A 14,819-nucleotide genomic window follows, 5' to 3' on the forward strand; every position below is an offset into this window, starting at 1 on the left:
CTCAGTGGTACACACAAGTTTGTTTCAGGTGAATTAAATAACCTTTATGTGGTGAAGCAGGTGATGGCCACTTGGGTGATACTCTTTACAGTTAGTCTTTGTTAGCTGTTGAATGAAAATGGATTGGTACATGAACAGTTAAGGTTACACGAATCTCCTTTCCATTTTACCTGGATTTATCATACATATGAGAAAAATAGTAGCAAATATGAACATTCTTTGTCATACTGTGTCTTTGCTGAAAATACTCTTTCACTGCTTGTTACATTTCATTTTAATTCCCTGTCAGGTGATTGTGTTAATTTCTTTTATCTAGTTACTTTCCATAACTAGCTTTGTTAGTGAGTTCTAAGGTCAAAGGAGAGCAATGGCGTACCATCTCCAAAGGATCATGCCTTTTAAAGCACTGTACTCTTAGGGTGCACTATTGAAATGAATGAACACCAAATTTTTGGGAAATACGGAAGCGTCCGATCCCACCCGTCTGCTTTGACCCATGACGTCGCAAATATGGCGGAAACAAACACACACACTTTCCACAAGAAGCCTAATGACACTAATGGGACAAGCGTGGGAAATGGGGTGTTTTGGGTGGGGGGCAAACTAAATATAAACAAATTTAGACGCCTTGCGTAGCTACAATGTGTAAGTGAAGACAGCCATGCATGAATACCCACCCACTTCCCCAGGGGTCGTAACCCCTGCAACCCATAGAAGATAAAGATGCTTCAGTAGCTGATTAGTGTTTTTTGTCTTTTAAAAAAAAAAAATCTCACGGGATAGAACGAACAGATCAGAAAGATAAATATAATAAACTAAAACAGAAATTCGAGGAAACAGATAATTAAAATAAGTAATAAGTGTTTTTAAATTTAAAAAAAACCTCATGAGATAGAACGAACAGATCAGAAAAGTAAATAAAATAAGATAAAACAGAACTGGAGACAGCCACACTCAAACCAAACTCCGCGCCGTCATGACGTCAGACACGACAACACCCTTATGCCACGGGTCAAAGCCGACGCGTTGGATCGGACGCTTCTGTCGACCCAATTTTTGATTGTGTTAGCTTCCATCACCATCTTATTACAGTTTCCAGCACCTGTCTGATGTTTTCCATGTGGTCATAAGTCAGAAGTAACAAGGGCATTTCCTTTATGCTAATTGGATTATGGTTACAAAAATGGCATTGTTTTCATTTTCCATTTCTAATTTTAAAAGTATTCAAGTACATATATTATAGCAGTACCCAGGTAAATTTCTTAATTAGTAAAGTACGTTTGTGTGTGTGTGTGTGTGTGTGTGTGTGTATAAAGGAGATAAGGAGTGGGGTTGGGGGGGGGGGGGGAGGGGCTGAGGTGCTTGTATACGTTTGAGTTCGATTACTTTTCAACACACTAGAGATGGGCAAACTGAAACACACAACTGTTTCGAAACAAATGAAACAGAACACTGTAATGTTTCAAAACAGTGAAACAGTTTGTGTTTTGTAATAGTATAGGTCTTCACATTACATATATCAGTTTGAGTGTCTGCTGTATAAACATTGTCATAAAAACACAAATGAGGTGCAAGAGCACCAATCATATTGCAGAAAGTAGGAAACTTTCATTTAGGTGTGTCTGCAGTTCCGTATTTCCTATAGAAAATGCACTGCTTCAGTGTCGTGACTTTCATGCTTTCCAATTGGCCGAGGAAATACTTCATATGTTTGACATAAGAGATTTTTCCAAACATGTTCCATAATTTTGACAAGTTTTATGAGTGATAATCTGTATGTGCTCTTGAAAAGGCATATCATGAGATAGAATTCATTGAGTAACATTCTGGAAAGCAAGGCACTGAATTAACATTTATGGGTGTGCCATTCACACTTTTCTTACTCACAGTTAAATTTTCCATTGTTTGTCACACAGAGCAGGATGCAAAGTGACTGATGCACACATATCAAAAAATTACCATAACAGGCTGGAGCATATAGCGCAATGGTCAAGTATGGCAGTTTTTCATCAAAAATTCACAAGTTAGCTGAATAAATCTCATAATATGTTCACTTGATAGAGCTGGAAAACATGTTAAAACATATCATGGTAACTGAAATGCGGAGATCAGTACGTTTCCCCAAAGTATAAAATCCAGACTAAAATTTGAAACAATTCATACAGTGTAATGCCTTTGTGGTACCTATATCATGGCAGGCCTGGCTATGCACCACTTACAGTTCTTGCTAAAGAAGTTAGTTTGAGGTACAGATATATGGAGTTCTCTCAGGTATACATGGAAAGCAGTTGTATTATCATTTCTTTATAAACTTCCCCAGGAAATCAGAGATGAGGTTAAGGTGCTGTTGAAATGCAATTTTTATCACAGTATCTGAACGCCAAAAACAAAAGTATGAAAGTACCATTGTTGATTTTGCCTGAGAATTATTTATGATACACAAGTATCAAGATGCGTATAGTGTAATAACCAAACATAACACATTTACAAAAATAAACACACAAACATATACATACATAAATCAGATAATTATTCTCAAACACATAAATAAATAACATACTCAAAAAAGTTACTCACTGAATGGTGAGCAAAAACATGTCTTCTGTATGCAACAAATCTGAAAAATATTCTTGTATGGTAGCTACATGTAGGATTTAGTGGACTAAACAAAATACAGTCAAATACAAATTCAGTGCACATTGTCCAGAGAAGAACAAAATCAGTTGAAATTTCACTGTTCATTTCTGAGTAGATCTGTGTTCCTATTCTAAGTTGTAGTTTAGAAATTTCATTTTTGATACTTTTTTGCTTGAAAGATGGGATCATCTGTCTGTTATTGTTTGCCCCTTCTTTGAAAATATATGCTCACATGGAACAGATGTGGCCATAATACAAAGACGTCGTTTCATTATTTCAAACAGTGTGGCAAACAACACATGATTTTCTTTCCACCACAACAATGGATCTTGTGATCTGTGTATCAGTGGCATCTTCACACATGTATCAAGCTCGACTATACTTGAATTTGTAACTCTTCCCACGTTGGCATGCTGACAGAGAATAAGTTAAAATTGTTTTTTGTAATACTAAAATCCTATAAACTTTGTGGCTTTGAACATGTTTATTACATGCCAGTAAGTGCTTCATAATTTGGTCTGTGTGGCTCTTTGGAAGAGCCTCTGTACATTAGAAAGTCATATGTAAATTTTAACGAGAAAAGTAAATGTTATTTTGCAGGCTCATATAAAGATACAGTTTCCAATTATCTTCTGTTGAACATACATGTTTAGCCAGCTATCTGGCTTTTTGCCTACCTCCCTGCCTTTAAGGATTAAATCTTCCACAGACCTCATGTATTGATTACAGCAAGTGATCAGTGTTGACACTGTAGCTTTCTTATCCAACTGAAAGGAAAGAAAATATACTCTACATCACTTATTAAGAAAAAATTGTTCCTCCATTGGAATAAAGACCTTTATGATTGAACCTAAGACTGGGTTATTCTACTGATACAATGTCTGTAAATGCTTGATACATTTTAGGTTGGTAATATTTTCGGGACAGTACAGTTAATTCATGAAGAAGATGATACAAAATTTAAAATAAATCTGCTCTGAATTTATTTGTGCCTATCAGATGAATGCTGTTATTATTATCATTAAAAGAAGTAGAATTAGATATTGATGGCAAGATAAAGTGTTTTGACCACTATAACTGCCATCAAAAAACAAAATCTGAGTAGGAAAAATGAAGAAAATCTGAATCAGAAAAATGAAGTAAGTTCTTATGCTTTAATATTATTATTTTCATTGTTATACTCATTTTGGGATTTCATACTATTAATTTTTTTAATACTCTGATCATCTTGTGTTAATATGTTGTGTTTATGTAATGACAATCTGTGATCATATGACATTTACACAGAACACAAACAAATAATAGTAAAATGAAAAAATGAGAAATGAAAAATTAATGACATCAGCTACTATTCAGAATGTTCCACATTAGTTGTGATACATTTCATACTTTTCAAAAATAATTTCTGTTAAGTATTGGTTGCAGTACTGCAGTAGTCAGTTTTAGTTTATTTCACATTGCATGCTGGCTGAAACTACTCCTGGTCCATATGTATAAAAGTATTTACTGCCACCTACAGGCCAGCAGTGCAAGAGGTCATTACACTTGCAACTTGTCAGTAGAACGTTAACTGTCGTACTCATACTTTTATGTTAAAAAAGATAACCTTAACTGTTATAGGTAACTGGCAGTCAGTAATGTCTATGAAAGGCTGAGCTATTTTGTTGCATTTGTTTACAAATATTGTAAAATTTGACCATGACTAGTGGCAAATGTAGGAACTATTAGTTAGGGTATGATATGAGTTTCATACCGAGTCATTTTGTTATAAAAATTTATAACAGAATAACTGTTTGACATAAAAATTTACATTTGATGCCGTTACATTGGTTAGTGTTACTAGCTTTTTTTTTTTTTTTTTTTTTTTTTTACGTTAGTAAATATCAACGGGTGATCCGTTGGTAGCTCGGAGAATGTCGAGGCAGTATTCCAGTTCCCGCCACGTGTTTCGTAACGTGTTCTGTCACAGTACCCACAGCAGCTTGTATCCATCCTAGTGTTAAGTTTGTAGATGTTAGCAACTAGTGTGAAGAAGACTCTGTCCTTGACATAGCCCCAGAAATAATAGTCAAGGGGCGTAATGTCAGGAGAGGGGAGTAATGTCCAGATCGGTGGTTTGGAAGGAACGGTTAAACACCCTGGTCACCCCACTCTCCAGACATTATGCCCCTTGACTTTTGGGGCTATATCAAGGACAGAGTCTTCATCACACCAGTTGCTGATGTCGACGAACGGAAGGCTAGGATACAAGATGCTGTGGGTACTGTGACAGAACACATGTTACAAAACACCTGGTGGGAACTGGAATACCGCCTCAATATTCTCCGAGCTACCAAGGGAGCACACATTGAGGTTTACTAACGTAAGTGGTCTTAAAAAACAACTAGTAACACTAACTTATGTAATGGCATCAAATGTAACTTATTATGTCGAACGGTTATCCTGTTATAAATTTTTATAATCAGGGCAAGACTTTGTGCTCACCCTGTACTACTGTAGTTCCATAATCACATCACACTGTTACAACTTAATCTTTCAGGAAATCTTTCTCTCCATTGGTTGATGATTTTAGAAAAAAAGCAATGCTCATTAAAATTATCATCAGTTGTTAGAAGTCTTGAATTGATGTGCAGCTCTTTGATGCTATTCACCCCATCATACCATTGCTACAAAATATACCTAATATTAATTTTTAATCTTTTTTCCAATCGAGCCTGTGGAGAATGCTTGTTCATTGTGGAACAACTATTGAAAGCACCAATGTTACTTATTAGATTGCAGAAATTCTTTCATTTTCTCCTTTCATATAAATGGCACACTTAGATTTCTAAACGAATGGAATGAAACTATGGATCTGTATGGATAGTTTATAACAACTTGAGTCATATTAATCTTTTTTCAACATTCTCTCCGTAAATCCCTTTTGTGGGTAATATATTAATTTTTCTCTGTTTTAGTCTTTCCTTCCTTTTTTCTATGACTTTGGTTTGTCTTTGACTGTAACTCTTCTTTATGATGGTCTCTGACCTCAAAACAGCTTTAGATTTTACAGTTACGTGAACTGACCTGCTCTTAACATTGACTCTACTCTTTTGTTTGCCGTGCATGAGATTTGTCATTTTTAATAATTCTGAATAGTCTGTTACTCTCTTAGATTCTTTCTATTTCTCTCTTTGATACCTATCTCTTATTCGAAAACTGTTATTTTAAGCTATTATAATACAGTATTCACTTTATTGCAGGGTAGATCTTCATCCACAAAGCCATTTGTGTGTTGTAGTTTGTTACACATGCAGACTTGTTGTCTGAAATTTCTTTCTGTTTTTGCAGGCACGTTCTGTCACACCTCTGCTGTTGAGCAGTGCTGGACCACAGAAGTTTGCGCAAGTTCCTGCTGTTACTTCATCTGGTACTGTTCAGGCACCCAGTGTTAACAGTGGCAATTTCTTCCCTTCTGCCTTGCAACAGGTTGGTTTCCTTACCACTCGGTGTTACAACACTGTTTGCTTTTAGGCCCTGTTTTTATTTCATGATGCTTTATTGGATGAATTGGTTATACAATCCAGGAAAACTACTATTACAAATGATACTGTTTAATGTATTTTGTTTATTTAGGTGTTGCTTCTAATATGGGAGTCTAAGAATGTGATTTTTAACAAACATGGAACCTATAGTTAGGTGCCTTCCAGTGGTTGCATGTGTGTTCAATCTGCCAAATGGAGCAGCAAAAGTGACTTCGTGTGGCCTCTCTCACTCTTCTCCCCCTCCCACACCCCCACAAAATAATAATAATTCTGTTGGTAACAGTTGTTTATTTGCATGACCACAAAATACGGTCCACCCAACTTTACTTGCTTGTAATACTGCCAGCACATGCCATAACTTGTATGAATGCTTGAAAATGCCAAACAGCTGAAAATGCATTCACAACTAATAAAAACATTGACAACCATAAGTGGTATTTATCATGTGCAAAAGATTTTATAAAGGCTGCGGTTCCTATTATGAAAGGCTTCCATGTGAATTCATAATCGATGTTATTCTTGATAGAACTGGCACAGGCAGAGTTGTTGATTCTGCACAGATTGTTGGCAGTGATATTTGTGGCCATCTTCAGGTGACTGCTGTTGAAGTTAGTCTATTTGCTGAAGTTAATGTAGAATCAACAACTCAGTCAGCTAAATCACACAAGAAATCACTGTGAAGTTCATGAAAGAAGTTATTACCTATTTACTTCTTATTATGGTTTCTTCCAATTTCCCATGCATATGGAGTGTGAGAAGAATTACTGCTTAAAAATCTGTGTGCACTGTAATTAGCCTAACCTTGTCATAGTAGTCCCTACAGGAGAAATATGTAAGGGTGTGTGATGGATCCCTAGATTCCTCACTTAATACTGGTCCTTCAAACTTTGTAAGTAAGCTTTTGTGTTGTGTGAAATAATTGATGTGTGTCTTCAACCAGCTGCCAGTTTAGAATGTGATGTAATCAGTCCTATTTGTTATGGATCCCAAACACTTGAGGAATATGCTATGATGGGTTGCACAAGTATTTTGTAATTAATTTCATACATAGACTGTCTGTGTTTTCTCCAGTATCGTACTAAGGATCAAAGTCTGCCACCTGTTTTAGTTACAAGTGAGCCTACATGATCATTCCATTTAGTGTATCCACAAATTGTTAGACTTGGTATTCTTAAGATTTGGTGGATTCCAATTGAGGCTCATTGATATTATAATCATCCCTAGATTCTGTGTTTCTATATTTTGCAAAGCACACTGTTCTACGTTTTTAGGCATTATAAGCAAGTTACCAGTCTTTTCACCACTTTCAGATATTATCAAGCTTTGAACATTTGTGCAAGTTTTTTTCAGATAGCTCTTCATTTATAGATAATTGCATTATCTGCAAAAAGTGTGAGGTTGCTTTTAATCTTGTCTGTCAGGTAGTTAATACACAGTATGAGCAGCAAGGATCCAACATACTCCCCAGGAGCACACTTGAAGTTACATCTGTCGGTAGTTCTTAATTCAAAATACTGTGCTGCATCATCTCTACCAAGAAACATTCAGTCCATTCACAAATTTCATTTCACCATATTATGATACTTCTGTTAATAAGCGTTGTTGTGGTAGTGAGTCAGATGTTTCTCAGAAGGCAAAAATTACACATCCACCTAATTGCTGTGCTTACAAGATGATGTTTTGATGGGAGGAATAATTTTTTTCGGACAGGTCATTGTTTTATCTCAGAATATATTCTAAGACTAGGGACAGGAAAGTTTCACAGAAATTATAAAACAAAAAATAATGCAAAATTAACATCCTTAGTGAAATAATGTGAACTTTGTAATTTTGCCATATAAAAAGGTTTTAAATCTGAGGATGAGGATGTCAGTTTACTAATATTTGTAGCTGACACTTATTGAATTTTAAAACTGCATTTTGACTTGTAGTCCTCTTAAGACTCAGATTCTCATACAACCCTTAAATGACAGTTCAGTTACCATTATGTAATTAGATAGATCAAGAATCTATTCACAGAGCGGGAGCAGAACACACATAAAAGAAGGGTATAATAATGCAAGCTTTCAGAGTTGGTGGCCTTTATCCAGCAGAAGTTTAAAGGGGAAGGAAGAGGGGTGAAGGAAAAGAACTGGATAGGTCTAGGAAAAGGGATAGATTTCAGAAAAGTCTCCTGGAAGCACGGGTCAGGGGAGACTTACTGGATGGGATCAGAAGGAAAGACTTGATTGTTGGGGACTGCACTGTATGATATTTGAAAACCTGAGAGCTTAAAAGTGGAAGGCAGAGTAATATGTAAGACAGAGATTACTGTTAAAATATCATGCACGAGTTGCGAAGAGTGAAAAGCTAAGTGAGAGTTGGATGGCAAAAAATAGGCAGGTAGGAAATGAAAGATGTAGAAAACAAACAGAGTGAAGAAAGGAGTAGTTACTGTGAAGAAATGCTGAGATGGAAGAAATTAACGTAAATTAAGGCCAGGTGGGTTGCAAAGACCAAGGACATGTTGTAGAGCTAGTTCCCAGCTGCGGAGCTGTGAGAAACTGGTGTGTGGTGGAAGAATCCAGCTGTCGCCTGTGGTGAAACCGGCACTGAGGTCATTACTGTTGTAGAGCATACTCTGCAACGGGATATTGTGTGTTGCCAGTATACACCTTCTGCTTATGCTCATTCATCCTAACTAATAATGTGGTGATAGTCATGCTGATGCAAAAGGCTGAACAGTGTTTACATAACAGCCGATATGATGTGTTGTTTCACAGATGGCTCTCTCTCAGATAGTATATGTTTTGCTAGTTGCAGGGCTGGTATAGATGGTGGTAGGAGAGTGCATAGGGCATGTCTTGCAGTGAGGAGGGTCACAGGGGTAGGAGCCATAGGGTAGGGAGAGGAGATACAGGGTAGGGAGACCCTACACGTCTTCTGCACCCATCTCCCTACCCTATGGTTCCAACCCCTGTGACCATTCCCACTGCAAGACTAGCCCTTCTACCACCACCTATACCAGTCCTGTAACTGGCAAAATATATACTGCCAAGGGGAGAGCCACCTGTGAAATGACACGTCTTATACCAGCTGTTATGTAAACACTGTTCAGCCTTTTGCATCGGCATGACTACCATCAAGTTATTAGTTAGGATGAATGGGTATAGGTAGAAGGAGCATACTGGTAACACCCAATATCCTGTTGCAGAGCATGCTCTACGATATGACAGTCGTGACCTCGGACCCTGTTTCATCACATGTGCCATCTGGGTGCTTCCCCCCCCCCCCCCCCCCCCCCCAACACACACACACACACACACACACACACACACACACACACACCAGTTTTTCAAAACTCTGCTCCAACATGTCCTTGGTTCTTGCCACCCACCTGGCTGTAATTTACATTCATTTCTTTCACCTCAGCATTTCTTCACAGTAACTAGTACTTCCTTCACTCCATTTCAGTTTTCTTCATCTTTCGATCTTTCATTTTCTTTCCTGTCTAGCTTTTCACTTTTATTAACTCATGCTTGATGCATTAGCAGTAATCTGTCTTCCATCTTTAAGCCCTCAGGTTTTCAAATCTCGTCCAGTGCATTCCCAACAATCTGTTTTTCCATCTGATAAGGCTCCCCTGACCTGCGGTACTGTGTGACTTTTCCAAAATCTACCCCTTTTTCTAGACCTCTCCAGCCCTTTCCCTTCACCTCACTTCCTTACTCTTCAACCCTTCTGCCAGGAGGAGGAGCCACTGGCTCTGAAAGCTTGCATAATTATAACTTTCTTTCATGTACATATTCTGCTGGTGCTTTTTTATCTGTCCAACATAATATTGTCAAAAATTGTTTTTATTGTCATATTAGTTGAATTAACATGCAACGGACTGAGATTTAATAATGAAAATGGCTCCAAATTTGCAAAAAAAAATTTTCAGAGTTTGTTGTGAACCAACAGCACTGGGTTTGTCATGAACCGACCACACCGGGTATGGTAAAAATCAACAAATTTTTCCTCTGCTCATTTTTGACTTTACAATAGGTGGATGTCAGTGATACTGGATGGTAATTTTGTGAACTGCTTCTGCTAGCCTCCTTATAGAAGGATAAGGCCTGTGCTTGGGGCCAACTAATTAGCAGTGTTCTGTTGCAGGGGTCTCAATATATTATGATTAAGAGAGGGGCTTTGTTGTTGTTGTTGTTGTTGTTGTTGAACTTGAAATGGCCATACCAGAATGTGAGTTAAACTTGGCGGACCTTAAAATGAGAACGAAGTCTTGCACTAACCAATAACTAGAATAATAAATACCAGACTGTGAGTGCTAAGCAAGAAATATATAGTCACAAAAAATGCTGCGTGACACAAGTTCTCACTGTCTTGTATTTGACAGTGCCAGATTCACACTTTGTCAGCTATGTTTGTCGAGCTGTTTGCTTTACAACCAGGTGGACTTGTTCCATGACCACTGTTTGGTTGTTGTCGTTGATAGGGATAGATGTTATATCTCTACCTCTTAATCATTTTGGGCAGTAATTTGGAAAAAAAATATTGTGACTGAAGATATGATGTTATTAATAATATATATATAGCTAACCTAGAATTTCAAGTTATGTTCAGCCTGCAACTTTATCTGTTAATAATGTACTGGTAATCTGATTGGATCCACAGATATCAGACAGGGTTTATGTTCACACAGTGCAAGTCCCACAAACCTGTCAAGCTTTTCGGAAACTGTTGGTGAAACAGATGAACTTTCTTTTTGTGCATGCAGTTGAAGTTAAGGCTGAAATTTGAATCCACGTACCAAGGAATGTGTGTGGTTGGAAGAAAGGGGGAAAGGGGGGGGGGGAGAGACATATGCATGAGTTAATGTAAATAAGTGTATGATCAGTGACTATTTTTAAAAGTTTTTTTAAATATTGTGGTTAAGTTCACAATTCTGAGTGGAAAATTATTCTCGCCTGTGCTAACTACTGTTGCATTTTCCAGGAACAGAGCAAACCATTAATGGTAACCAATACTGTAGGTCCAGATGCATTTGCTCAACAATTTACTTGTCCAGTTCGCCCATCACTTAGCATTGCACCAGTGAGATATCAACAGGTTTGTGCTGCATGTTATTTAAACTTCCTTTTTATGAGAGGGGAAAATAGTCCCTATTTTCCTTATTTCCGTATAATTTGCTAAAAACTGTGAGCAGACAAATACGTGAAGATTCTGCTGCTTTAAATGTTCTCTCTTTCCAAAGTGTGGGTAGAGTATCCTCTTTATTTTGTGGGCTGTTTACTCTGAACCATGTAGTATCACTTCCTCAGATTTATGAACTTTTCTTAGGTCAAGTGTGTTGTAAAGTATAAAATAGAAATACAATAAAATGGAACTGCCTTTCTATAGGTTGTACTACATTGACAGATATTAAATATTAATATATTCATCTGTCTAATACAGTGTAAGAGAAACCAATGTAATTAGCTTAACTGATTACTCAAATCTTATCTAACTCTTTCTGTAATAGTTTCTCATAATTTCTTAAGATTTTTTAATTTGTTCTTTTTTAGTAAGCTTTTTAAACTCTGCTAATAATTATGTGATTGATGTATTAGGGCAGTGATATTGCAGTGAAGGACAAGCCACTATCCAATCACAGTTCTTTCTTGGGTTTTACAAGCTTGTTGTGTTACATCTTTTGTTAGGAACTTGAGAAGCAGTGTGGAAATGGTACAATATGTTTGTCCTGCTTGTTTAATTGAAATAAAGTGTGCAGTTTTGGAAGGTGAAAAATCCTCTTCCATGAAATTGTGTCCAGGGCTATAAATAATTATTCATACTCTTATATACTGCATATTACATGACAAGGCACTAGCTAGACAAGTGGTGAAGTGAAGCATTTTTGGGCTCATCTGTTGCATTTCCATATCCTCTTTTAAGTAAAAGTTATCTGCATTATTTAAGTCACAGTTCGTGTTGGGTTGCGTGTGATGACAGTGATACTGACATTTCTCAGGAAATTGACTCTGCTGTGCTTTTGGGGAAATTAGCATCTATATCATTTTGTAAATGATTAAACATATAAACTTAGAGTCCCACACTACATGCTTGAAGATGAAATTGATTGGTGGAAAAAAAAGTGGTTGGAGATAAAATAATATAATGTAATAAGAGATTTTTAAGTGGAATGTTTGCTTTTTGAAAAACTTCAACCGTTTTCTTTCTGAAATGGTTGTTGCTTGTTTTCTTCTTTTGGCTTTATGCAAGCTTTCAACAAATGATTGTTTATGTTGAGAAGTAGTAAAGTTTTCTTGCTGGTGAACAGTGTGCTTCTCTGATTAAAGGTGTTTTTCTCGACATTATCTTTTTTCTTCCTCCTCTTTCAATAATTACAAAATTAACAGAACATCGATTTTGAATCTGTGGTATATAATTTCTGATTAGCATATCGCAGAGCTGTGTAGTGGACACTCACAGCTGTGTGACACAGTCCTGACATGCTACAGCTGGCACCGATAAGGTGCTTATAGTAGAACTTAAAGTAACCTTATTTACAATTTAGAGGGAAAGTTTTGATGTGGGCAAAATATATTACTGGTTTTGTGATACAATAACGTGACAGTTGGATGCAAGTGTAAATAAACGAGAACAAAGACTGCCCGAGGTGAGAAGAGCAGTGTGGGGGAACAAGCTTCACCCATTTCTCACTGTACAGCCAGGCTACACCCACATTATGTTAATACAGAGCTGTCAAAGGGATCACTAATCCCTTCTGGTGTTGTGAGAATCATAGTCAAACCCTGTGATGGACCAGGGTTAGCAAATTCACACATTCCACATGATGACCAACACACAACCGAAAGCAGAGTGGAGGCACAAAGCATTTGATAATGGATGCTGCACCGTTGCTTGTTGAATTTGGCAACATAATGAAGTCATAGAGACCATTCAACCACTTACAGATGGCGTGGCACGTGAGCTCAATTTATGAACACACTGATACTTCGTTGCATTTGTGCATAGCTGTATTGTTTATTTTGCAAACACCTTCTTAACATAGGGTTTCTTTCCAAATTTTTCTTTGCCAGATGTTCTGTAATACCAGTAACTGGAAGTTGGTTACTTTTTCAATATTTATATGTAGAAAATAAAGCTATTTCAAACTGACCCTGATTTCATAGTTCATTTGGATAAATTCTGTATGAAATAGCATTTGTTAGGTAAATTTGCATTTTTGTATTTTGAGGCAGAATTTATTATTTCGTGTTTATGAAAAATGAGATTTTTTTGATCGCAAGTAATATAATTGTGCACCTGTAATTCTCTCTCTCTCTCTCTCTCTCTCCCTCTCTCTCTCTCTCTCTCTCTCTCCCTCTCTCTCCCTCCCTCCCTCCCTCCCTCCCTCCCTCCCTCCCTCCCTCCCCATGTGGCACACTACTATTTGTGGCCATATAGCATGCTGCATGTTGACTGAAAGTGGTGCTTCCACCCTCTCCACCTACTCTGTGAGTAAGAAAGTTATTGCAATCACATTATAGATCTGGTGTTCTTCCTACAGTGCATCTGTTGTTAGAACCTTGTATTCAGTATGTTGTTTTTGTTGCTTTACTTTACCCACAGAAAATAGTGGTAGTTTTTCTCTGTAGTAGTTCAAGCCAACATTGTATGCTTCACTGGCATTCAGCACTCGTATATACTCTTAGCATGTATATTATCGTATGTTTTAAACTATATTTCCATAGCACAAGTAAGTGTCATGTAAACTATACCAAACTTACAAATTGGTAACACCATTTTAGATCATTTTGTCTGACAGATTTTCCTCCATGAGAAGAAAGTTGCATTTGCTATATATTGATAGCTTGCTTGTTTTTTAGTGTTGGTGTTGCTGGTAAACTATTTTTTGTAAGGTGTTGATGCAGTTCAGTATTCTTCTGTAATGTTCAACTAAATGTGTGAATGTGTTAGTGCTGTAAGTTTACAGTAAAACAGTGAATTCATTTAATTAGTTTGTGGCCAAATAGTTGGGTCATTATTTGTGTGGTATGAGTGAGTCAAATGCACCCATGCATCTTCAGTGACCTTACCAGAAAGGCATAAAAGATAAGTAATTCTTTTTCTCACTTTTTTCATTTTTCTTTATTTTTTTAGTTTCAGGTTCATTATTTTGTTTTCTGGTTTTTGATATTTATTTATATAATTTTCTTCATTGAAAGGTGATGACTCCTTCATCTACTCCAATGAATGATGTCAATGCAGAGTTCCTTAGTCATATTGTTGGCTTAGTGTCAGCTGTACCTCGTGCACCTCGTGCCATTCAGCAGGTGAGGCATTATTAACTTTAATGTGCAGAACTTGTTTGTCTTTATGCTGTCAGTGTTTGCTAGGGCCCCAACTTGAAGATCTCAGCTTGTGTTATGTAAAGTAGTTGTGCTTGCTGTGAAACTCGAAATATTCCTTCAAACAATGGAAAATCCAGGATAGAATGTAACAACATTAGAGAAGGAAAGTTACTACTCACCATATAGCAGAAATGCTGAGTCACAGATAGGCCTGAGACTGCAGTTGTGTGTGTGAGTTGCGTTTGCGTGAGTGTATGCGTGTGTCTGTTGTTGACAAAAGCCTTAATGGCCGAAAGCTATAATTGTGTGAATTTTTTTGTTGTGCCTATCTGTGACTCATCAC

General features: G+C 37.1%; 1 protein-coding gene across 2 annotated transcripts in view; it reads left to right on the top strand.

The window, feature by feature from the left end:
• Positions 1–14,819, top strand: part of LOC124620002 (zinc finger protein 37-like) — a 150,702-nt gene that overhangs the window by 23,047 nt on the left and 112,836 nt on the right. For both annotated transcript variants that reach the window (XM_047146670.1, XM_047146678.1), the window contains exons 3-5: positions 5,968–6,105; positions 11,136–11,249; positions 14,351–14,458. In XM_047146670.1, coding sequence (XP_047002626.1) covers positions 5,968–6,105; positions 11,136–11,249; positions 14,351–14,458 — 360 coding nt within the window. The remainder of the gene's footprint in view (positions 1–5,967; positions 6,106–11,135; positions 11,250–14,350; positions 14,459–14,819) is intronic.

This window comes from Schistocerca americana, chromosome 1 (genome assembly GCF_021461395.2).
Source record: "Schistocerca americana isolate TAMUIC-IGC-003095 chromosome 1, iqSchAmer2.1, whole genome shotgun sequence".
Taxonomy (NCBI): Eukaryota; Metazoa; Arthropoda; class Insecta; order Orthoptera; family Acrididae; genus Schistocerca; species Schistocerca americana.